A 23,770-nucleotide genomic window follows, 5' to 3' on the forward strand; every position below is an offset into this window, starting at 1 on the left:
CAGCTTAGATGTATTTGTTCAGTCTTGATTGGACCAATATGGCATTGATTGAAAGGCCATGCACTGTCTATGCCTATGGTTAGAAAATGGATGAACAAACAAACAAACAGAATGATCAGACTGAAAAAGAAAACCATGACAATGTGCCCCACAAACTGCCCTGGATTTACTCTTTTTACCACCCACTGTTCCACCTGCAGGATGCCAGCACTGTAGCAAAGTTCATGGAGCACTACTATGAAAATGGCATGAATATATGTAACGACACGTGAAACTTTTCTGTCATTTTCAAAAAGAATTCCCTTTTGTAGAAATAATCCAGCTACAGGGCTGCAGAGGGTACACAACAGAAACCTTGAATGTCTAGTGTCCTGCTTCCTTCAAAGCAGTTTGACACCCCAACATTGCAAAAAATACCACATGATGGAATTAAGGCAAACCACTTCCAAAAGTTGGAAAGAGTTAAGCTGAAATGACAGTAAGCAACAGACAGTTGTGAAACATCTGCCTCACGTTGTCATACAAGTCGCACATGACTTCTTTGTAAACTTTGAACACATGTAGGTGGTGTAGTATTAAAATCTGTAACTGTGCCCGGCTGCGTAGCTCAGAGATAAATGACTCTGAGGTCTCGGGGTCTGTACTGTATCCATTCTAGCAGTAGCCTCCTCCAGCCTGATAAGAGCCTCCAGGGCTGTTATCTGTGCTATTAGAACAGGGGGTTTAAGCCTAAGTCAACAAAGAGCTGTCAGCTTTTACTGTATGTCTGATAGCCATCGGAGGAAATCCAATTTTCCCGCTGTGTTGTCGGCGGGGCCTCGCAAAGCCGCAGCTGTGTCGGTTTGCGGCAGCGATGTGCGGAGACCCCCACCCATTTACTGAGACCCCCGACCGGGCCGAAGACAGGAATAGATCACTGCAGGACTCCCTTTGGTATAGTCAACAATTGAAGGCTGATACACGCGCGTCTTTGACACACCCTGGTTCACCCGTTTGCGCGGCTTGACAGGCTGATGGAGGAGTGTGAGGGCTTAAAATTGAACAAATCCCAGTCTAAGTAGTGTTGTAAGTTTGTGTTTGCGTGTGTGCCGTTGTGTGCATGTGTGTGTGCAAGTTCTTTTTTTCCCTTGTTCTTCTTTGCCTTTTTCAAATGAAAGAATAATTCAATTTGAAACAGAGATCCATGAAATCATATCCCTAAGCAAATTACAAATTGGTATCTAATGAAAATGGCCATTTCGACTTGTAACCATGACATTGCACATCCTTGTAGCCCTCTCACTCAGATACAGCAGCGATGTAATTAAGTGTGGCATGACAGGCTTTTAAAGAAAAGAGAAGAAGCAATTGAATTGCTGTACAAATTTGATCCACTGATCAGGAATGAAATAAATTTGAAGCCTAGTGAGCGCCTCCAGAACAGAGGCCTGCTTCAAATTGGATTTTCTCACTTCAATGGCAAATTTGCCATTTCACATTACCAGTATTTCTTTCTTTTTTCTTAATTTCCGCTGTCGATTTCTGCTTAGTGAGTCAAAAATGTAATGAATATAACAGTTTAGACTTTAACTTGACCCTAGTATTGAATTCTGGAGTTTGAGTTCCTCAGTTGTATTAAAGTTATTGAGGAACTTTATTATTGAAGTTAGATGGGAGTATGGAAAACCTTGTCATGGTTTGCATCACTAGAACATGTATTATTGCAATAGCCAATTACAATGTTAGTGGCATTTTATAGATTGTGTCACCATGGATGTTATGATAATAAATTAATAAGTTAGAAGAAATCTGACAAAAACGATCCTGAACTGAAGTAGAACTAGATCCTGAACTGAAACCACCACATTTCAATAAAATCTAATATTTTCACTTTTTATGATCCAGTCCCTTGTGTGGTCAGATCGATCATTTCCGTCACAATGGTAAATTACTCTCCCAGCTTTAGAAAATTCACTTGAAATTCAGCTACAAATCATGAATGTTACTTTCCTGAAAATGAACAGATTAATAGTTTTTTAAAGGACCAATGAAAATAAGCAGGAACTATTAAACATATTGAATGACTAGTTCTGTATCTGCAGTCTACTGATATGTTGGCTTGGAAAGGCTTTACATTTTATTAACGTGATCTTACAGTTGTAATTTGGACTCCCTCTTTTTGTTTTGTGAACATGCCTTGGATTCTTCTCAGAAAGACTTTTTATGGAATAATACTCAATTAACCATTTTTTCATCCCTGATGTGTCGTTGAAGCAATTTTTATGTATTTCTGAGAAAAGGCTTAACCTCTTCTGCTGAAAGAAAAGCTTTTCCACGCACTACCAGTGACATCAGTCCACCCTAACAAGTAATTACTGTTTGGATGAAAACTGATTTATTTCCCCATGGTTGGACCAGCAGTGTCACACAGCAGGAAGAACAATCAGTTCAACACTTTGCTAGCTTGAAATGTCGTTTTTTACGCTTGCTGAGTACTTCTGTTGTCCTTTCCTCTACGGTGATCAGTCTGCCACACTGATAGAAAATTGGCAGTTGGAAACGGCTCTAAAAACCCTTATCAGTGTCTATGCAGATGGGTGACAAATTAAAGGAAAGGCCTGAAAAAATGACTGGTGAAATATGATGAGTGCTTCCATACCTTTTACAAGAGGTTACTGGGTTAGGATTACGTTAAAGTGTGACTCAGGTATTTTTAAACCTGGGCCCTGTTTCTACATATTTTGAGGTCTAAATGACTAATATGAACAAAAGGTTTTGGAATTAGTCCGGTAGATCTCCTCAGCTGGCAGCCATGAAGCAGGCTGCAATGGCTGCAGCCATAAGTGTAGTGCTGAATATAATCTCAGTTCACATAATCCGTGTTTTTAAGGGAGAAAATATGCTTGTGTAAGTACATTCACTAAAAGGGAGGCAGAGGGGACATCGCCACCCTCCAAGTTTGCAATAATTCACACAAAAACACAACACTTTTTGAAGATTTTTTATATGTCCCTCCTAACTATCCTGCTAAGTGGTTAGGACCCCTAGAAAAGCTCATTACCATAAATCCCGGACAAGCCCCCAAATTATGTTACGACCTTGAGAAAAGCTCATTACCCAAAAGAGGTCAAACATAATCAGAAAAGTCAAGGACTGATGGGCTGGCAAAAATGAACAAAAGAAGGGAAGCCGCCTCGGACCAGTTCATGAAGGTCACAGGTTAGTGAATGATGTTACTGAGTAAATGGCATGTGTGCTGATTTTGCCTGTTGATTGAAGTGAACTAAAAAAGAGTCATAGTGACGATGTGACTAAATATTTCACAGTGAAAAAGTATGACCCTACCATAAAACACCTGCTTTTACAATGGAGTTTGGTTTAACAGTCTGCCCACTTGAAAGACTGCCAGGAGCAGGGGGTATTTAAAGGAGAATAATTCACATAAATTGAGCTGACTGACCCTCTAATAATGAAGCTTGTAAACAGCAGAAAGTGAGGCTAAAACCAACCTGGTTTCTACTTCTCTTGGCTCGTAGAAAAAGGTCACATAATAAGCACAAACGGTGCCCTTGGTTGCAGCCATTGGAGCACACTTCATGGCTGCCGGCTGAGGCAATCTACTGAACCATTTCCAAAATGTTTTATGCCTCTGTCATTTAGACCTCTAATTATGTAAAAATTGTGTTCTAGTTTGAAAACACTGGAAATACCTTTTACCTCTGAACAGTACTAAATAGAAACCGCCAATCCATAGATCCTAAATTAATTTCTTCGCCTTCTTCCATCTGCCTCTTCCAGAGGACTGTAAGGAGGAGTGTCTCTTCAACGCTGTGTGTCAGGTGGAACAGCAGAACGCCCGCTGCTCCTGCGATCCCATCGAGTGCGACGGCACCTACAAGCCCGTGTGCGGCAAGGATGGCCGCACCTACACCAACGACTGCATGCGACGCAAGGCGGAGTGTCTGAGCAAGACCCTCATCTCCATCAAACACCAAGGGCCCTGTGGTGAGTGGAAAGGGGAAGGAACGGCTCCTTTGGGGTCTTTTCAAGCACTAATGCTGTTTCCTATCAGTCCCTCTCTTCTTCTTCTATGTCGTTCTTTGCTTATTTGAATGTATTTTCAATATATTTGTCCCTCTGTGTCTTTTAGGCTAACTGTATGTACATCTGTGCTTGAAACTTTACTGAAAAGTGTCTGAAATGGTTGGGTGGTGCTCTCTGAAGGGGGGTTGGTTGGGGCAAGTCAAACCGACAGGACGTGTGTGTGCCTTCCTTATAAAAAAACTGTGCCTTCACTCCTCCACCCGTTCACCTCCCATTCATCTCCTCATCCCTGTCACGCTTCATCCCTCCATCTCGAACACACACCCCAAAAATGAAACGCCACCTTCATGTTTCATTCATCCGCCCTCTGTCTTCTACTCCTTCACTAGTGCCAGTCTTCCACTTCGGTGGCTTTTGTCGTTTTTTTTCCCTCTTCTGTCTTTGTCTGTTTGTCTTGTGCGTTGCTTTTTTCTTGTATAAAAAAAAGCTATTCTTTCTTGTTTCAGTGCGTCAGTCAGTCTGTCTGTCTGTCTTTGTCCGTGTGGCCGTCTTCCTGGCTGTCTGGCTGCAGGTGGAAAGTGAGGTCACCCAGTGGGCGACCTCATCAGGCGGAATCCGAGGGGTGAAGCCGTTCCCCTCGCTCCTGAAGGACCTAACAGGAGGGGTCTTGTACTGCTGTCTTTTTTCCACTCGCTCCTTGTGTCTCTGTGTGTCTCTGTGTCATTAATGTCCTTTCCTCCTGTTTACCCTCCTGCAAAGATGTGATCCGTGAGGTTGGAGAAGTCTTCCTCTCTCCCTGCTTTGTGTTTTATTTCCTGTTCGACTAAAAAACACTCCTAACCTGCCTAACCGCTCCTCTTCTTTGACTCCTTTCTTTCTGCATGCAGTCGTGCATGCGGCCTCGTAACCTCACTGTTGCTCAAACAATCCCTATCTCCATCATCAGGACAGTCTCATAAAAGCTTGCGGCTGCCTGTTGAATGCACAGAGCTACGTTTTAGACCATTTCCGAACATAAAAGCTGCACTAGGGTCGTGGGTCGACTGCAGTTTGTTGAATCCTTTGGAATTCTTTGTATCCGATCCTTTTAGCTTATCCTTTCAACAACTGAAAATGACTTGGGTAAAAATAACGTACCTAAAACTTAAAGATTCAGCTGACATCTTCTACTACCATTGTTAGCTGAGAAGGTATAAAGACTAATTAAGTTTTGAAGGTAGCCAAATTTGTGTTTGCTACATGTAGCTGAAACCTGAAGATTAGATGGCAGTAAAGGAGTAGTAGATATGAAATGTTGTGCACAGATTTTTCACCAGCTTCTCCCTGAAGATATTACAGGTCCCAATTCAAAATTAATCAAACTGATAAGCTCAAATGATCGGAAGATCTCAGCTCCTAAAATTGGCATAAACAGATCAGCATTTCACTTGATCTTTGGCTGAGTGACGTTCACTGAGAATAAATAATCTCTTCACAGACCAACAATTAATGTTAACTTTTAATGGTAACCACAATTTTTCCGTAACCTTCGCTGCATTTTTTGGTTGCCTAACATTGGCCATAGTCTACTTGCCATAACTACAATCTTTCCCTGAGCTTAACCAATGGTTTAGTACAGGTTATACGCTTATATACTTACTTTTCAATCTGCATTACATATGGCCACTTCTAAATCCATTCTGATTTGTTTCATTCATTAGACTGCTGCAAGCCATTTTTTCCTAGGATGGCACAAGACTGACTCATCCAACTCTGCCTTTGATTGGCCAAAACTCCTCGTCTTTGTTGGTTGGGTTGGTTAGCTTTAGTCATGAGGAGTGATGCTCCATTTGCCTCATCTTGAATAGATCTTACATTCACGCGTGAGGCCTGTGTAGGACCAGTAATATTTGCCAACTTGCTCTTGATGAATAATGTTTATTCCATAATGGTGGCACACTTTGTCCAACACTCAAAACAGCTGTTCCCGGAGACGGTTGACTAAAGAAACTGCTGACCCACAGATTACCTGCAAGGTGAGAGAATAAAGTTCAATAGTTCAATTCTCATGTGTGGATTGACAAAGGCAAAAGGAATAGTTCACTCAGAATGCATAATTATGTAGTTGTCTCACCATGCAGTCTGTAGGCCAGTATTGATTACAAAATCTGCACTTCTTCTGTGACTAACATTAATTTCATAATGATCCTTATTCCTTGAACTCAAGCAGCATTTATTAAGAGATTACCCACGTATCCAGGCACCACTGCACCACTGAGAGCTAAACCGTCGTATAGTTGCCATGCAGAAATAACGTAAAAATAAATTATTTCTAAAACGTTAGCATTAAAGGTTCTGTGCAACATTTAGGAAGATCCATTGGCTAAAATGGAATAAAATATTCATATAAATGTTTTCATTAGTCTGTAATCACCTAAAAAAAAGAATTGTTGTGTTTTCATTCCCTTAGAATAAGACGTTTTTATCTATGTAGACCACGGTGCTATTTCACTACTGGATGGCACTTACTCCTACACACCAGCCCTTTAAACACTCAAAACATTGTCACTGAATGTTACCTGGGGTTTTGCAGAGCAGCCCAGTATCAACATTCTGTCTGATGAATCTAAGAAGCCTGCAAGCTGAATGTACTATAGATTGCTCTTTGCTAATAAAAGAAGACTGAAGAGAGATAAAAGATTTAATAAGAGAAGCCTTAGCCTCTGAGCTCAGCTCATCTGGGCATTTTATCCAAATTGGAAGCAAATATTGGTGCATATCCATCTGTGAGCTGCACACGCTTGAACAGATGTGTCAATTTAACAGAAATGAAAAAAATGTGAAGATCAGTTGTGAGAATTTTCCAGTGAAATCATAAAATGTCCACTTGGCGCTGATACTCTATTTGGATTATGGTCCAGTTTTAAAAAGATTCATCCAAATTTCAACAAATAATATTTTCCCACTCTCAAGTATATATTGGTTCATCTCCTCACCAATTTCCCATCTAAAGTACAATTTTAATGGATGCCTCTTTAAACTCATGCTCATGCATATTTAAGTGAACAGAAACTTCTTGTCTGGCTCATCCACTGATGCACTAACAACCAATTTTTGACTCTAAATCGGTCTAAATGCCTCTAGGGATTTTTGAAGGACATTTGAACGCTGCATCTTAAGTAAATCTCCTCCTTAATTCGAAGCATTTTGTTGTTTCTCATGTTATCATAACCCTGTAACCTTGCATGCATGATAAAGACAGAGTAAACTGCCCGTGCTGCTGGCTGTCACATTACTTCAGTCAAAGAATCCACACTGTTGTGTAGTTTAGTCCGAAATTGCTGCCCACATTGTCATTGCTGTTGTGACAGAGGGCGATAAAACGACAAAAATCTGTCTATCCTCAAGGCGTCAGGGTGGAGCTGAATACCAAAGTTATCTCTAGTTGTCAGCATCGGGAGGCACCGGCGCTCATTAGCATTATTCGGCCGCATGAGCTGTGCATAAATTAAGTAGTAGAGGAGATGGCAGTGCAAGCTCTTATGTGTTTTGCTCTGTTTCATTATTTCTGGCAAATGGTGTCTTAGTCCGACCCCCCCTCCCTCATTTGTTTAGTTGTTTTACTCTCCTTCTCTCTCTTCATCCTTCCTCCCTTCCCCTGTGCATTGCAGCCGTCAGCCACTGGTAGTATGTTTCTTTAATGCATTTTTATTGACATTTGCATATTTTTCAAAACAGAGCGCTACGAATGAACTACCCCTTCCCCTCCCCTGATTCGGTTTTAATTAAACATCAAAAGAGGCGAGCGTAGGTGCCCACAGAGACTGTTGGTTTAGTCAGACAGATGATATGCACGCACGGAGTGTGTGTTTGTGTGTCTGTCCATGCACGTATTGGAACTGGAACTTTATTTCCCTTTGTTTGTTTCTTTCTTCCTTTCTTTCTTTGAATCCCCATTAGCTAACGCCATGATGTTCAACACAAGTTTACAAAAAATTTATACATTATACTCATTCAGCAACAACTTAATTACTTAAAAAGTCAATTTTCAAATCATTACACACTACAAACAACATAAAACATCTAGTGCTTGTTCATGCAGTTAATTGTGTTAAGTACTCTTTTAATGTTTTCTTAAAAGTGACTCTGATGGGGTTTTTTTTAATGATGGGATTTGGTTCCATGGTTCCATCCTGTAATGGCTCTATAAATTACAATAGATTTGAAGAGATTAGTCGTAGGTCTGGGTGGTATAAAATATCCTAAACCAGCCTGTATGGTCAAATGGTTATGTCTGCTTCTGATGCACACTGCTTAGTTAGAAAAGTACAGTGGTTTAAGATTTAAGACATGCCTGAAGACGGTCAGAAGACTGCATTGTAGTAGAGACAGAGTGTTTGATGTTGCATGCCAAGAACGTTTCCTGGTAACAGCAATGATCTTTTCAACTTTAGCTCCAAAATATACGCTGTAAAAAATATTGAGACGACCTGTTGCAGTAAGTTGCCTTGAAATTTTGAGTTGTCTCAACTTTTTAGTTTTTACGGTTTAGTTTAGTCTTTTCAGCTTGTTCTACTGGCTTTTCACCAACTAGTTAGCTTACTTGAGGATCGCTGCCCAGCATGTTTAGGCCCAAACATTTTGTTGTAGAAATATTTTACTTAACAATTCAGCTGCTGTTATGATACATGACCATTATTGCTTTATGTAATACTAAAGGGAGATCATTTGTAAATATAGAAAAGAGGAGAGGTCCGAACCAACTACCCTGAGGAACCCCACATTGGAACCCTCTTTCTTTTTCTTTCTTTCTTTCTTTTCTTGTCATGTGTTTCACTTGCAGTGCATTAGTCCAGATCAGATGTAAATTCCTCTCTGTAGTAGCAGTGCTCAGAAGACTTTAGATATTCACAACACTGACAGACACCCAAGGGATCCGTGAAGTATGTGTGTGTGTCTGTGTGTGTGTGTGTCTTTATGTCTGATGAAAAGCCTCACTTGTCGATCAATAGCCCATGCCGATCACGCGGCAGGAACACACACACAGACACACACTGTATACAGTGTGAGACACACACTTCCATTGTGTGTGTAATCATTCTATTGTGATCGTGCTCTGACAGTAACTAGCAGTGTCTAAAGACGACTGCACAATGACCGCTGTGTCGTCATAGTACACACACACACTGACTTTGGAGGCTTCAGACAAAGTTTGAGACATTTGAAAAGGAAAGAGTTTGATATATTAAATTATCATTATTTGATAAATAATGATCTCTTTCTGTGTTTCATTGGCTGAGTGGTGCGTGAGGCGGCCTGATCGATCACCCTGCCAGCTGTCAAACGAATGAAATGCTTCAGTTCTGACACCGTCGTAAATCTCTTTTTCACGTGGGTGACAGCGCCTAATGTCAGCGCTCCCCTCAGGATAGAACGGTCATGCAAAGAACCCACATGTCTATAATGTCCTGGCTACTGTCCTGTGCTGAAAACAATTTGATTGATATCTAAAGCTCTTCACTTTGGAGATGCAGACGCCACGTGGCGTTTAGCTGATTAACTCACATCCGGGAGCGGTCACAAATCCTCAAGATGTCCGAGAACACGTGAGGCTGTGAAGGATTTGCGGGAAGTGAATCAGAGCGGGATGCTGGGAAATGGAATAGGTCTGCAGCCTTGGATTCGGAGACAGTATGTGAGAGGCCTGTGGCATTAGAGGAAGAAAAGATGTTTGTCATCACCAGACGAGCAGATGAGATGACACAGCTGCTTACTCTTAAAGAGAATCTGTTTTTTACTTTGGAATTGATTTCTATCATGTTAGCGATCATGATGACTGGGTTGGAATTTTAATCAGTCTGATTAAAACTCATGAAATATCTGCTGTGGTTAATTTATAATTGATTGTAAATCCATACAGATGGTGTCGATTAGACGTTCCGCTGCGTGGAACACATAAAGAATATTTTCAGACTGAAGTTATGAGGTCCTACTTTTCCTCTTTCACCGTATGATGCCAGCGCGGCAGTCTATGACAACAAACTAAACAAGGAAGTGTGTGTGCGGCGTGGCCTATTGTAGCAGAAATGTTGTGATAATTACACAGCTACTGTATATTTAGAGGAACAAGTAATGGTACATTGGCACCCTAATGTTTTCAAAGGCTTTTAGAGTAAAGTAGAATAAAACTTTAACATCCCTAAGGGGACATAGACAGTAGTCCAACACAAATATGTGCAATACATTCATTCTTTTTTTCCTTTTTTCACTCCAGGGTTTGTACAAAGACTTAAATGCATGTTTTCAATTTTAGGAATATACTCTTTAAAAGATAGTTGTCAACACAATCTGGTGTTTGTCTAGACAGTCAGTCAAGTAGACCAAAAATCTTGTAACATTTTAAATGAAGCAGTCCTGTTGTTATATTTGTTTGTTGTTTCCTGGCATCTCATACCAGGCACGGAGCAGAGCTACACTGACTTACATGGCCACTGAAATAAAAAAAAATCCATTTAGATTTAATAGTAAAAGCTTTGAGAGTCTACATGTTTTTGGTTTAGGTACCTTGAAAATGATTGAAAAGTGCTTGAATTTTTCTCTTGCATGTATCTGATAGAACTGACTAGTCTAGTTTTTATGAAAGACATTCAAAAAACATGCAGAAACAAATTTTAGGGTCAGTATCACAAGTCACCTAGCGCTACCATCAGTCAAACATTCAGCCTCAAAAAATGTATGATTTATTTTCACCATATATGAATAGAAGCATATATGACCTTTATAAAGGCTCATGAACAGAATTTCAATACTTGAAAATGTTTAGCTATGCAATGTTGATGAATTTGGCCAGAACGACGCAGACAGTGGGCCACATTCTCTAAAGTGCTTTCACCAGTAATGATCAAAATAGTTTAATGGCTACCTGTGTCTAATGTACTCTGCCTAATGTGCTTTTGCTGGGCCCTTAGATGAACTGCCTGCACATGAATGAAAAGATGTCAGGAGCAGCAGTGTGACTGTGATGCTAAGGTATAGTGCAATACCTATTTAGAGTTGTGTTTGTAATGGACAGTAGTGTTCTCAGTTAACTGAAGCTCCACAGTGAAGTGAGAAGCAAAATGTGAAAGATCAGGAACCCATCTAATTGGAAAAAAACAGCAAAATAAAAGGCATTAAGTGCAGCAACTGGTGCGAGAGATGTGTGTGATGGATCCAATAAATAAACAGGATAAGCTCACAAAATGTCATGAAAGGAAATATTATTATGCCTATTTTTCTTATTAAACAGAAAAATCCAACCGTACACCTTCTGAATCCAAATTTCACTTTTTTACCGAGTGTAGACAAACTCATTTGCCTTGTTAACTCATCGTAAAACACAGTTAAATCATACTTAAGAAAAAAAGTAAAACACTTAAAAACCTTCTTTATTAGTTTTCTCAATGTTCCTACAACCACCAGCTCTGGTTTGCTTCAAATAAAACTCTTAATTCACCGTGTTTGGTGTGAAAATATTCTGGCTGCACAGGCTGTTTTCCTCCTCCTCGTTCTCTGGCTCAGTGGGTTTATATTGTGTCGCTCAATTAGAGTCTGTGCCTGAGCAGTGGCTTTCACTCGTTCTTCAGAGGCAGACCTTTAATTTAGCAAAATAAAATGACAAAAAAAAAATCCCTAAAACACAGCCAGAGATGGACTCGGCCAATCACAGATAGCTGATCCAGACCTAACTGGAATCATGTCAATATGGTGATAACTTAACACCAAAAAACACACTTAATACCTTTCATTAAATTCATTCAGAGTTCTTCACTACACCTGCTTTATATGAGTCTGGTCTATTGTTGTCAAAATTATGGATCTATATCGATAAATATTGATACTGAATATTCAAAATGCTTTCAATAGACATTTTTCACAGTATTGATGATCTGGGACCAACTGCACTTTTTAGCTCTCACTTCTCTTTGACAGTGAGTTGACACATGACGCTGCAGTGCCCACATAGTCCCGCCTCCCCTCATTTACTCACAGTGCTGTCTTCTTCTCATCACTCGTCACTCGTCACATTTGCTATATCCATTGTCATGTAATAGCCTTGTTATATATATATATATCTTTTAATGAAAATCTGAAATGTTACGCCCTCAGTGTTGAGTCAGTTTTTCCTTGTGGTATCAAAAATTGTATCAGATATAAATATTTTTCAAGTTATGGTATCAAAATAAGAAATTACAGCATTGTGACAACACTTGTCTGGACAGACATAGACATAAACTGCAACTTGACTGGCTGGTGGAGGCATACAACTGGTAATTCTCATTCAAAATCATTTCAAAATAAGCCTTTTGGAAAAACGAAACTATTTATTTCAAATTAGAGCGCTTAAAATTAATTACTTTTACAATAAAAATGTTTAATTAAAACTTAGTATTCCTTTTTTTTGTCTTGGCTCAAGTTACATCGCAGCTTACTTCCTGCCCAGAGGGTTTTTTCCTCAGTTCCTGTAAGTGCATATTCAGTAGTACTTTGAATCAGTGGAAGCAGAAGTGTGAGGTGGCTCACCGCGGCTCCCTGGAGCCTGTTGATGTACTGGCCTCCCGTCTGGTATTAGTAGAATGGGAAGTGGAGAGTTTCTAAAGTAGTAGTTAGGCTGTTCATAAAACAGAAATACAAGCAGCGGTATGGCTTTTGAGAGCGTAGAGGAGGATAATTCTGTAAAACAGACTCAGTCTGAGAGGAATGCATTGGCAGCCATACTAGAAGTGAACAAATGAAAAGAGCTACAGTAGTTTTTGTGGACAGAAATTCTTTATTCATGGCTCTTTTGTCATTTTGTGTACACAGCTGACTGTGTATGCGTGTGTGTGTGTATGAGCGTATGATTGCATGCACAGAAAAACTCATGCAAGTGTGAGCGAGTTGCTTGAAATGTGTTGCCTGTCGCCTCCGGAGGTTAACACAAAATCACTCAGCGGCAGACACATTGTCATTGACAAAGAGCTCCGCAAAGCAGGGAAGGAAAATCAGTCACCTTAGGTGTCAAGACTCTGTGCCGAATATTTTATCATTTGCATGTTTATTTGATTAGCATCTCCGCCGGCTGCAGTGATTGGACTCACAAACAGTTGTGGAGCTCGAGTGTGTAAGTCAGCCTGAGATCACCAGCGCTGTTTTTCCTAATCAAGTTAATTAGAGGAAGTACCGTGGGAGCCGGATTGACAGCAGCGAGGGACTGCCGGTCCACTTACTGCAGCCCGCTGGCTGTCATTGTGCTGAAATTGCAGAGAAATGTGGGTCAATAGGGTGTCAGAAGTGACTCAAGGCGTTGTGGGTGTTGCATGCCGCCGGGGTGCGATCAACCACGCACTTCTTCCAATTTCTACATTTTTCATTTAATTTTGTTTCTTCTGAGCACTTCCTCATGCTGTAGCTCCTGACTTCAAGAAATGTTGAGCTGTGTCGTTCCACTTTCACTCCTCTATAGAGCTGCAATGATTAGTTGTCAACTATTATTAATCACCAACTATTTTAGGTTTAGGTTTTTTTGTTTCACACACACATAAATACAAAAAGAAGAATACATGTAGAAAATATACAAGTGCATGTGAGGATGTAGATAGAAACCTGCAATGGTTTATATGAAATCCACACCCAACAGACAAAAAGTTGTAGTACAAACAATATTAAATCATCATTACATGTTGAATGTATTGCAAATTGCACATATAAAATGTGTAGAATTATAATTAAAAATACATTCTAAGTAGTTAGAAATACAAAAAAGCTGAAGTTGTTGTGTTGCAGTATAATATGAGCAATAATTTGTAAGGATGATCATATTTTTCCAAATCAAATGTTTTTAACAGCGTTTCTAAGTCTCTTTTTATACAGAGACAATAAACAGAAGAATAGTCAATTTGACAATCAATGCATGAAAAAAATGGTCAAATTCTCTGATTCCATCCCCTCAAATGTGAATATTTTCTGTTTTCTTTAGTCTTCTGTGACAGTGGTTCTCAACCTGGGGGCCCAGGAAGCAGCTCACAGTGACAATAAACCCATAAAGACATTCAACAGAAAAGAAAAGCACGCAAATACAGCTGACATGCAACAGCCACCTCACTGACGGTTAAAACTCTAAATCAGCACAAAAATGACAGTTAACAGAATAAAGTGCCATGTTCTGAACAGACACTAACAAAGAGTGATGGTTTTATTTTGTAATGTAAAAATAGCAGACTTCAAGGAGTTGTCAGGTTAGCACAAGGCATGATGGGAAATGAGGCTGTATTTTTTTTTTTTTACAGTACTTTGCATGTGCTAGTGATACAGTTTACCTTAGAATAGATGTTGCAGTGTTTGTGAGAATCAAAGCAATGGTCTTTGTGTTTGAGATCCTCGGGCATCTCGATCACCAACATCATTCAGTGGGGGGTCACGGTTTGAAAAGGTTGAGAACAACTGCTCTATGACAGTAAACTTGGGCTGTGGACAAAACAAGACATTTGAGGACGTCATTGTGGACATTTTTCACCATTTTCTGACATTTTATGGACCAAGCAACAAATTGATTAATGAAGAAAACAATCAAGAGATGAATCAGTAACAAAAATAATTGTTAGTTGCAGCCCTGCTTCTTTTTCTACGTCAGTCTGAGAAATTTTCCTGAGGCGTACACACCCTGATGCTAAAATCACTTGTTTTCATTAGACAAACAGTGTTTAGTTGTCATCTCACCTCTGATAGATGGATGTCAGTAGATCAGTGGTCTCAGCTCGTCTTTCTTCTCTCCCCACGCTGTTTTTGCTCGTCTCCATTTTGAAGAGCAGCATGTTCTTAGTTGTAAATGCACAAAGAGGCTTCGATTCACCTTCCGCCTGTGATAAGTATTCAGTGGTAGACAGACACAGCCCGCGGGTATGCCTTTTGCTGTATGCTAATATAGCCTTTTCTCTGCACCTCCCTTTCCCTCGACTAATATGATACATAAATGTTTTTAATGCGAGGGAGGCAAAGGGAGTCAGATCAAAGTCCCCGCAGGTGAAGAAACACAGAAGGCGGGGCTTGCTGCAGATTGGCTGCGCCCCATTGGAGTCCTGTGTTGTAATGGTTTGCTGTTGTAGGTGATTCTCTCTGCCAGTTGGCTACTGCAAGCATCACCTGGATTACACTGATTCACTGCCCTGCATAATACAGGGAACGATTTGGAATTGCACATGGACCCGAGGGGGAAAAGTCCAATTAACATATGTATGAGCTGAGCGGAGATGGGAGGAAGCTCTCGCCAAAATAATCTCCCAGCATTTCAGCGACATGTTACGGGGGGTTAACAGTGTACGCCTGCTCTGCTGACTGCGGCAACCAGCAGCCGAGCAGAGTCCTCCCGGAGCCCGCTGTGGCACCATAACGAGGGGTTGTTAAGCTTGAGAACTTACACTGTGGCATTCTCGCTACTTTAGCCGTCAGATAACACCGCTAAGTGGGCAGTAATGATACTTCAGGTGGACAGGTAAGCCGATATCAGGACATCAGAGGAACGTGTCCTCTCAATTTTTCGACGAGGCCAGCCGGTGCCTCTGCCAGGGTGAGTTGACACAGATCGGCCTAACCTGAAGTAATCCCCTCCGAGCCCTGAAGCTGGGCTGCGCCATTAAAATACCACACTAATTAAAATAGAAAAGTTACACGGCGGCTGGCAGGAGAGGATACAGACTGAGGTGACACCCAGAATGTAAAGTCCTCTCAAGCGGCGTGGCGGTACAGAAACAGAGCTGAGTGCACACTGGCAGAGCAGAATCCCTGATTAGAAAGAATTATTCATGTTTTTGGTTCTTTTATTCCACTTTTTCTCTTGAAAGAACAGTTCTGAGTCTTCAAATGTTCATTTATTTTCTCTGGTAAAGGACATCAAAACCTTCACATATAAACCTTTTATAGAGCAGTCTGCTTTAGAATTAGAGGCAGACAAATATATCGTTCAGCTGATATTCTCGATCGGCCCATGTTATTGGCCCAATATTGATCTAGCACAGCTGATATCAGTCTGTCGATATCTGCATACAAGTTGTCTGATATTATTATTTATATACAGCACTTTTTCTGAATTCAGATTGTTCTATTTGTGTTTTTTTTTTTTTCTATTTATTTCTAAGTCTTAGAAATACGAGTGAAAGTTGATGTCATTTCTCCTCATATCAGTCTTGGTATCTTCCCTGAAAATACAGTATGGGTCAGTTTCACCTGACAGGACAGTTCTGACTCTTCATATTTTTTCTCTAGTGAAGGACAGCAGAAACTTCACATACACACTTTGGCTTATATTGCTCATTTTGTCTAAGAATTAGAGCCAGACAGATATATTGGTAATATGAATTATCATCATTATCAGTCTATATCTGTATTGTATTGTATATGTTTTTTTAAACAAAACATAGTGCAGATTGTTTTTATTTTATTTCGTTTTTTTTGTAGTTTTATAGGCATCATTTTATGCATATTTGATCCCTTTCCTTAAATCCTTACATTTTAATTTCCTTAAAATTTTTATATAGTTATCAGAACAGATGTATTGAATATTGCAATATTGCAATAAAATATGGTCAATTATATTATTATATTATAATAATAATAATTTATTTCAGTGATACATCATTTGATTTTGGATTTTATACATCTATATAAATAAAGAATATCAGCTGATATATCAAGCCCCAAAATTTCAATATCATTTTCTCAAAGATAACATACTGTAAATTCTCAAATAGTGCAAACATATAATGATTTCATAGAAAATGATGCATTGCCGTAGATTATCAGGTAATATTATTGACTAAATGCCTTGATATTGTGATGATAATGTAGGAATAACAATTGGTGCTTTCACAAAATATTACATAAATAAATATTCACCAGTAATGTGGATATAATGACTAAGTGGGTAAGGGAAATGTACAAATAAACAGCTAGAACAATCTGGTAAGTTGAGAAAATTGCATCACTTAACTGTAATGCAGCTTTTAAAGCAGTCACGATACGACGGTATCCAAAATCTAAGATGACATCTTGTCTCTTATCACAATAGTGTACCATTAAAAGATCACACTAATTAAAAAAGAAAAGTTACACGGTGGCTGGCAGTACAGAATACAGACTGAGGTGACACCCAAAGTCCTTTCTGTAAAGTCCTCTCAAGCAGTGTGGCGGTACAGAAACAGAGCTGAGTGCACACTAACAGAGCAGAATCCCTGATTAGAAAGAATTATTCATGTTTTTGGATTATTTTTTCCCTTTTTTTTCTCCTGACTTTTCCCCCACTGCCACAGCACACCACTCACTGCACCTGCTCAGCCACTAAAACAATGCCTTGGCTACTTCGCTTATGTGCTTGGCACTCCAGATGTTCCTATTCAACTGTCAAGCTAATTTTCACGTATAAATAGCTCGGCTTAAACCTGGCAACTTTGGTTTATTCTGGACCTGCCGCCTGACAGAAACACTGATACATGCATGAAGGAGATGTATTTAAGTGTCTTGGAGGCGACCAGGGAGAGAAAGCGAGCTGGAACAGGCTTGTGAACACCATCCCACAAGTCTTAGTTGTGACAGGCTGCCATTTCAAAGCTCCTGCCTGCATCCAAGAGAGAGAAAGAGACAGCTTCAGTTTTTAACTGTGTCATAAGATTTTTACACTTGGGGAGTTTTGTCTTGTGTTTTTTTTTTTCCTCCTTACACCGTCTCTAGTTAATAAATCAGGCAGAAATTTTGCCCCCCAGAGGTGGAGGATGATAAAAAATTAGTTTTGGAGGGGAATTCTTTCATCTTTTTTATGTGTGTGAAACAAAGGGAATGGCAGACTAAGGCGTTATCGGAGGCTGCAGTTGTGTTTTAGGAGCCTGTCCTTGGGAAGTGGGCTGGTGAACTTTTATGGAGGCCAAGGTTGTACAGTTAAGCTCGGATCACAAGCTTACAACCGTTACACACACACACACACACACGCACACGTGCGAGCAAGGCATTGAAAAGAGATCACGGGGAATCAATTGTTTTTGAAGCCGTACCAAATTAAGCAGCATTGAACAGCTTACATATTTATGTAGCACCTCCAAGCGCTTTTGAAACGGCAGCTTGGCATCAAAACACAGAAATCAATAGCTGTGTTCCACCTTCTAAATTGAAACATTCGCTTTCCAAAGTGGGCGAGCCGATGTCCTTGCTCGAGATCCGGAAAGATTGGTTCAATTACAGCCACAACTTGGTAGGAAAAACAGTGGGAGGTACAGTGAACTACCTGCACTCCCCCTTCTAGGGCTGCTTGATATGACTTATAAATAATACCTCTATATTTTTAATAATGAATGATATAGATTTTTTCAGTCAACACCAGTAACTGATAATTACTTGCTACTCATGGCCAATACAGACCAGATAAACTGTCTTAAACACATATTTGACAGGTCTTAAAAATTGACTTCAGTCTCGCTTTTAAATGTGTTTTGGGGAAAATTTGTATTGATCAGACTGTGATAACTACAAACAAAAACATTATTGATCCGATAACGACCAATGCAAACTGTTCTTGTACTTTTTGCCAGTATGGATGTGAAGTAGATCTTAAATTGCATTCAGAAACCCTGTTATCAGCCCACCACTAAAAATTCAAAGTAAACATACTATATGTAAGTTCTGCCGCTATGTATCTCTAGTTTGATGATGTCGTGAAGAAGCATGGGATCATGGGAGTTGTTACCTTCCTTGATAAACAACCACCATAGCTGATGAGATGGCTATCTGACGTAACTCGGGCAGAGATAATGTTCATGGACGAGGTACACCGCACCCCCCCCCCCCCCCCAATATAATATTAATATATTAATATAGGTACACAACTCAACAAAATATATAACACATGTTAAGCATTTTTATACATTTTAATAAGGAAATATGTTCCAATTTTCAATGATATGTGCTGATATTTGTTGTGCATCGTTATTCACTTTTACTTTTTGCTATTTTAATAACGGTAACTCTATCATGTTGTGAAAAAACTGTCCACAGGATTGGTCTTAAGATGTTCAGGTGACATTTTCTCTCATACCCCTCCCTAGCGATTTAATCAGGGTAGAAGAAACTAATTGCCTCCCTCTGTCTTATCAGTTGATAATTTACCCCATTAGCGCTGCGAGTAGAGGAACTACCGAACACTTCTGAGCTGATAAATGAATCGTGTGGCTCCAAAGCAAGCTGAGTTTGCCCCCCTGTGATGCCATCTAATCCCATAATGGTCACAATAATGATGGAGCCATGGGTGGTGTCATTACAAGGGGCAGTTTCCATGACAGCAGCCCCGCCCGGCTAACCAAAACCTAAAACAAAAGGTAGACTAGAGGAAGGGAGAAGTTTTTGTCTGACTTCTTTGGGTGTAAAATGAACCTCTTTCAATTTTCAGCGGCACTTCTCATCAAAAATTATTTGATGCCTCCGTCTGCTTTTTCCTCTAATCTGCAGACACACCACATTTAGCTGAGTGATCCGTCCCTCATGCGTGAAGCCTTCCAAATGAAAATCGCGACGGAGCCAGGCTGCCGTCTCTTGCTTACTCTCGATACCGGGGTGCATTCCATCCTACCTTAAGGCTCCCACAGCCAAGCCCTGAACACTGGCACCCTGTCTCCGTACACACAATGCCATGTAACACTTCCATTGACACATAAAGCTATAAAGAATTGATTGAGTCAGGATGGGAGGCTGTGATCAAAGGCTTGTTCAGACCGTTTTTCAGGTTTCCTCTTTCTACTCCTGATCAAGTTGGTTTGCATCTGCCCGGCCTCCGCCCATCTGACGCTAGCAGGAATCATAGGTGCAAAAATCCAGTCCTCGTTTTAATGAAGTCATGCTGGAGTGCGTGAGAGGCAGAGACTGAAGCAGACACCTCTCTGTGATGTTCACATTTCATATCTGCCTCTGCCCAGGAGCTTGCCTTTTTTGAATTATTAAGCAGAGGGCTCTTTCTTCTCCTCGCCTGTTTCTTTTTTTTCCCCCCTCTTTTTCCAGTCACTACATATTCTCTCCCTCTTCCTTTTCTCACTCCTCCATGTCAGTTCAACCAGCTTTGGCTGAAGCGGTGGCTCTCACTGAGATGCAAATGGCAGCCTTTGAAGGGGCACATTGGGAACGTCAATTAATCCAGGCGTTTACTCGCCTGAAAGAAAAAAGGGCTCTGCGACCATTGTTCGTCGGCTGTTTCATCTCCGTCGTGCTCCAGGGCCATGTTTTTATCCGCTGTCCTCATGCCACCGGATTCGGCGGACTCTTCAAAGATTCAGGATACATCAGGATAGGCACAAAGGCGAGGAAATGACATAGGAAGGCAAGGAAGCAGAGGTGTCACAGGAACAGGGCTGTATTGCGTATTCCATCATATCTCCTTTCGTCCCCAAACCTTTTTCTAACACAAACCCTGCAGTTCCCTGTGTAGCTATGCTCTAACCTTCCTCCCCGTCACCTACACCCTCTCCAGCCCCAGACCTTTCTCCAACCTCTACTTTATATTCCTCACGCTTCCCATCCACCTTGTTCAGCATCCCTCATCTAACTTCTCTCTCTATCTCTTGGGTGGTGGGCCCTTCAGATCTCAACATACCGAGCCCCTGCTCAAATAAGATGTGCGATCACGGGGCGGTGTGTGTGGTCAAGAACAACGAGCCGGTGTGCGAGTGCCCGGAGGCCTGCCCGCAAACGTCCGACCCGGTGTGCGGCTCTGATGGCCACAGCTATGGCAGCCCCTGCGAGATGCGAGCGATGGGTTGTGCCCTGCAGAGGACCATTCAAATCCTGCACAAAGGACCCTGCGGTGAGTCACTGCACAACAAAACACTGCAGAACTACAAAACAAACAAAACACTGAGATGCTGGCACCTCATTTGTGAATGCCACACAAAAAAAATTACACATTATAAAAGAAATGTCTTAGTTATTATACAACACAGGGTTGCACAACAAAGTGAAAGTTGTGGTTCAGGCCTATTCAAGTACTTTTTTAGAAGGGCTTTTTGAAAGAAGTGAAGTGCTGAGGGGCCAGATGTTTACATTTACTGTTTGACCTACAAAGTTGAGAATTTTAACATTTAAAACAAAGTGCCTTTGTAATCCAGCTTGCTGTTTTCTTCAGTTTGACTCTTTTTAATTTCCTCTGCTTAAACAGCCTGGAAAAAAAGACTTTTTAAAGTAAGTGCCTTTGTGCTTAACACCAGACATAACCATAAACTTACAATGTTAGTTATTTAAATAAAATCACAATGATATACTTTTTTTCATATTTATAAATGATCAAAGGGCCAAATCACACAACTCACAGCTGGTGCATGATGCGGCTAACTAACAGCTAATTATTATTTCCACTGTCGATTATTTGAACTGATTAGCTGTTGGGTCTATGAAAAGCCTAAGATGATGTGCTCAAATGTCTAGTTTTGACCACAACTCAAGGATCTTTAGTTTATTGTTATAAAGGAGTAAAGAAACCCGATAAATAGTATTATTATACATTTTCTTGTTTAGAATTTTGCCTTATTTTAATAAATTGACTCAAACTGATTAATTGATTATCAAAATAGTTGGCAATTAGTTTACAACTAATCAACTATTCTATTAAATGTTGCAGCTTTAGTCTTAAGGCCCACAGCTACTCAATACAAACCCCAGACTTCCTTTTCCAGTGTCTATAAGCCCATAAGTCATGGGTGATAAGTGCCTCAGCGATAGAGCTGAACAAATAACTGATTAAAACAAAAATGTTTGATGGCGCTACCAACCACAGCACATGTATGTGCTAATGCGCCATGGAACATAATGCAGACAGATTCAACCTTGCAGTCATGAAATCACTATGACATGATGTGAATCCTGGCTCACAGGTAGGGAAAGATCTCTTCTCGTGGAATATAATTAAGATCAAATTAATTAATAGTGCAACATTACCCAGAGGCCAAATTATAATCCATAGACGTTAACAATTAACGCATATATGGAGTTGTATTCATAGTGCCCCCTGGGGGCTTCCCATTTTAAAACAAAGAAAGTTAAAACAATACTTCATACATCTTCAGGTCTCTTAAAGAATTTCCTGATCTCTTGTCCATTGTTCCTCATCTCTCCCCTCCTGCTCTTCATCAGCTCTTCTAAACAGACATCACATTGCCTTTTTTGACCTTTAAGTAAAGATGCACTTTGTTCCACATGAAAGAGAATGCAGAGCACATTTGTCTCTAATTGGCTTCATGAGTCACTTGGCTTTGTCTTGCAGCGTCCGAGTATCAGCGAGTCATAAGTACACCAGTGGCAGCAGAGTTTCAAGTGGTAAAAATATCTTCAGATCCACTGTGCAGGCACACAGCCACATGGACAGATTTTTACAGCTTGGTAAACCCACTTAGTGAATACTCTTGATGGCTCAATGCCATCTTGGAAGGCCAATTTTCCCATGGACTCTAATTGGTGATTGAGTAGTCTTGCTTTTCTACGATCAAGCCCATTCGCTTTTCACACACACTGCTGGGCAGAAGTACAGCGGTTATTAGCCCCTTGGCCTGACTCCCTCAGTAACCTCATTTTTACTACAATAGATTTTTTCTGCATATTTTGAAGACCATAACAATGAAAATGAGTTGGCCTCCGCGGTGCTGTATTTGTGGATGGACTGAGCAGTTAGCTGAACGATCAATACGACTGAATTAGTCTCACTTTGCTGTACTCTACTGTTTTGTCCTAAAATGTGAAACCAGTTTATGGGTCGAGTTTGTTTATACAAGCTCATCGTAGTTTGAACTTCTTTTTGTATTGACTCTTTGGGGTTCCTGGCACAACCATTTAGAAGGGTTTCCACTTGGAGTACTTTCAGGGTGTTCTATCTAAAACTCAATAGAAAGGTTTGCTAGAACCATATATGAAAGGTTTCACCCAGAACCCCCTATAAGAGGTTCAAAAGGCCCTTTTCCACTAACAAGGAACTGGCACTTTGCCAGTTCAAGCACCACTTTGAGCATTTCCACCAAAAATAATTTTTTTTGGAACCTGAAAATTAGGTTCCCTGTTAGAACCACAAAAATCCTTAGGAGCTAAAGCGAGTTGTTTAATGCACCAAGGTTCCAAGTTTAAGAACCAGAGCTAATTTGGTGGAAAAGGGCCCCCAGAGAACCTTTCTATGGTGTAATGGAACAGAAACCAGCCCGGACCCAGCTCCCTCATCTAAATTTGAACCATTGAACCTGAGCATCTTCATCAAAAACAGCAGGATTCCTTTGGGAACCAAGGTGGGCGTGTCATATTCTGCAGGTCGTTTTGCATGGCGCAGCACCCTCTGTTGATGGCATCCTTGATTACAGTGGTTTTTCTCAAACTGGTGGAAACACAGGCTGGTTTGCTAGATAGTGTTAAGGTTCCAAGAATTCCAAGAACCAGAGCCAGTTTGGTGGAAAAGGACCCAGATCTTAGGTTTCTACCCAGAACCTTACCAGGGGATAACAAGAACCCACCCAGGGGGTCCCAAAAACCTTTTTATGTTCTAAGGGTTTTATCTAAAACTCATCCAGGCATTCTGCCAAGAACCTTTTCATGTTAAAAAGAATCCTTAACAAAACCTTGTAGCACTTCCAAAAAGGATATTTTGGTTGAAAAGGGCACTTAATGGAACCCTTGACAAACCCTTTCTTCAAAAAGGGGTTCTCGAGAAGCATATGGTTGTGGTTAGAACTTCAGTCTTACAGGAAGAACT

General features: G+C 40.5%; 1 protein-coding gene across 11 annotated transcripts in view; it reads left to right on the top strand.

Annotated features, from left to right (window-relative positions):
- The window catches only part of agrn (agrin), a 348,754-nt gene that overhangs the window by 224,627 nt on the left and 100,357 nt on the right, over positions 1 to 23,770 (top strand). For all 11 annotated transcript variants that reach the window (XM_084721694.1, XM_084721698.1, XM_084721695.1 and 8 more), the window contains 2 exons: positions 3,778 to 3,984; positions 20,630 to 20,851. In XM_084721694.1, the coding sequence (XP_084577820.1) occupies positions 3,778 to 3,984; positions 20,630 to 20,851 (429 nt within the window). The remainder of the gene's footprint in view (positions 1 to 3,777; positions 3,985 to 20,629; positions 20,852 to 23,770) is intronic.

Source organism: Lutjanus erythropterus, chromosome 6, assembly GCF_056507025.1.
Source record: "Lutjanus erythropterus isolate fLutEry1 chromosome 6, fLutEry1.hap2, whole genome shotgun sequence".
Lineage (NCBI taxonomy): Eukaryota > Metazoa > Chordata > Actinopteri > Lutjaniformes > Lutjanidae > Lutjanus > Lutjanus erythropterus.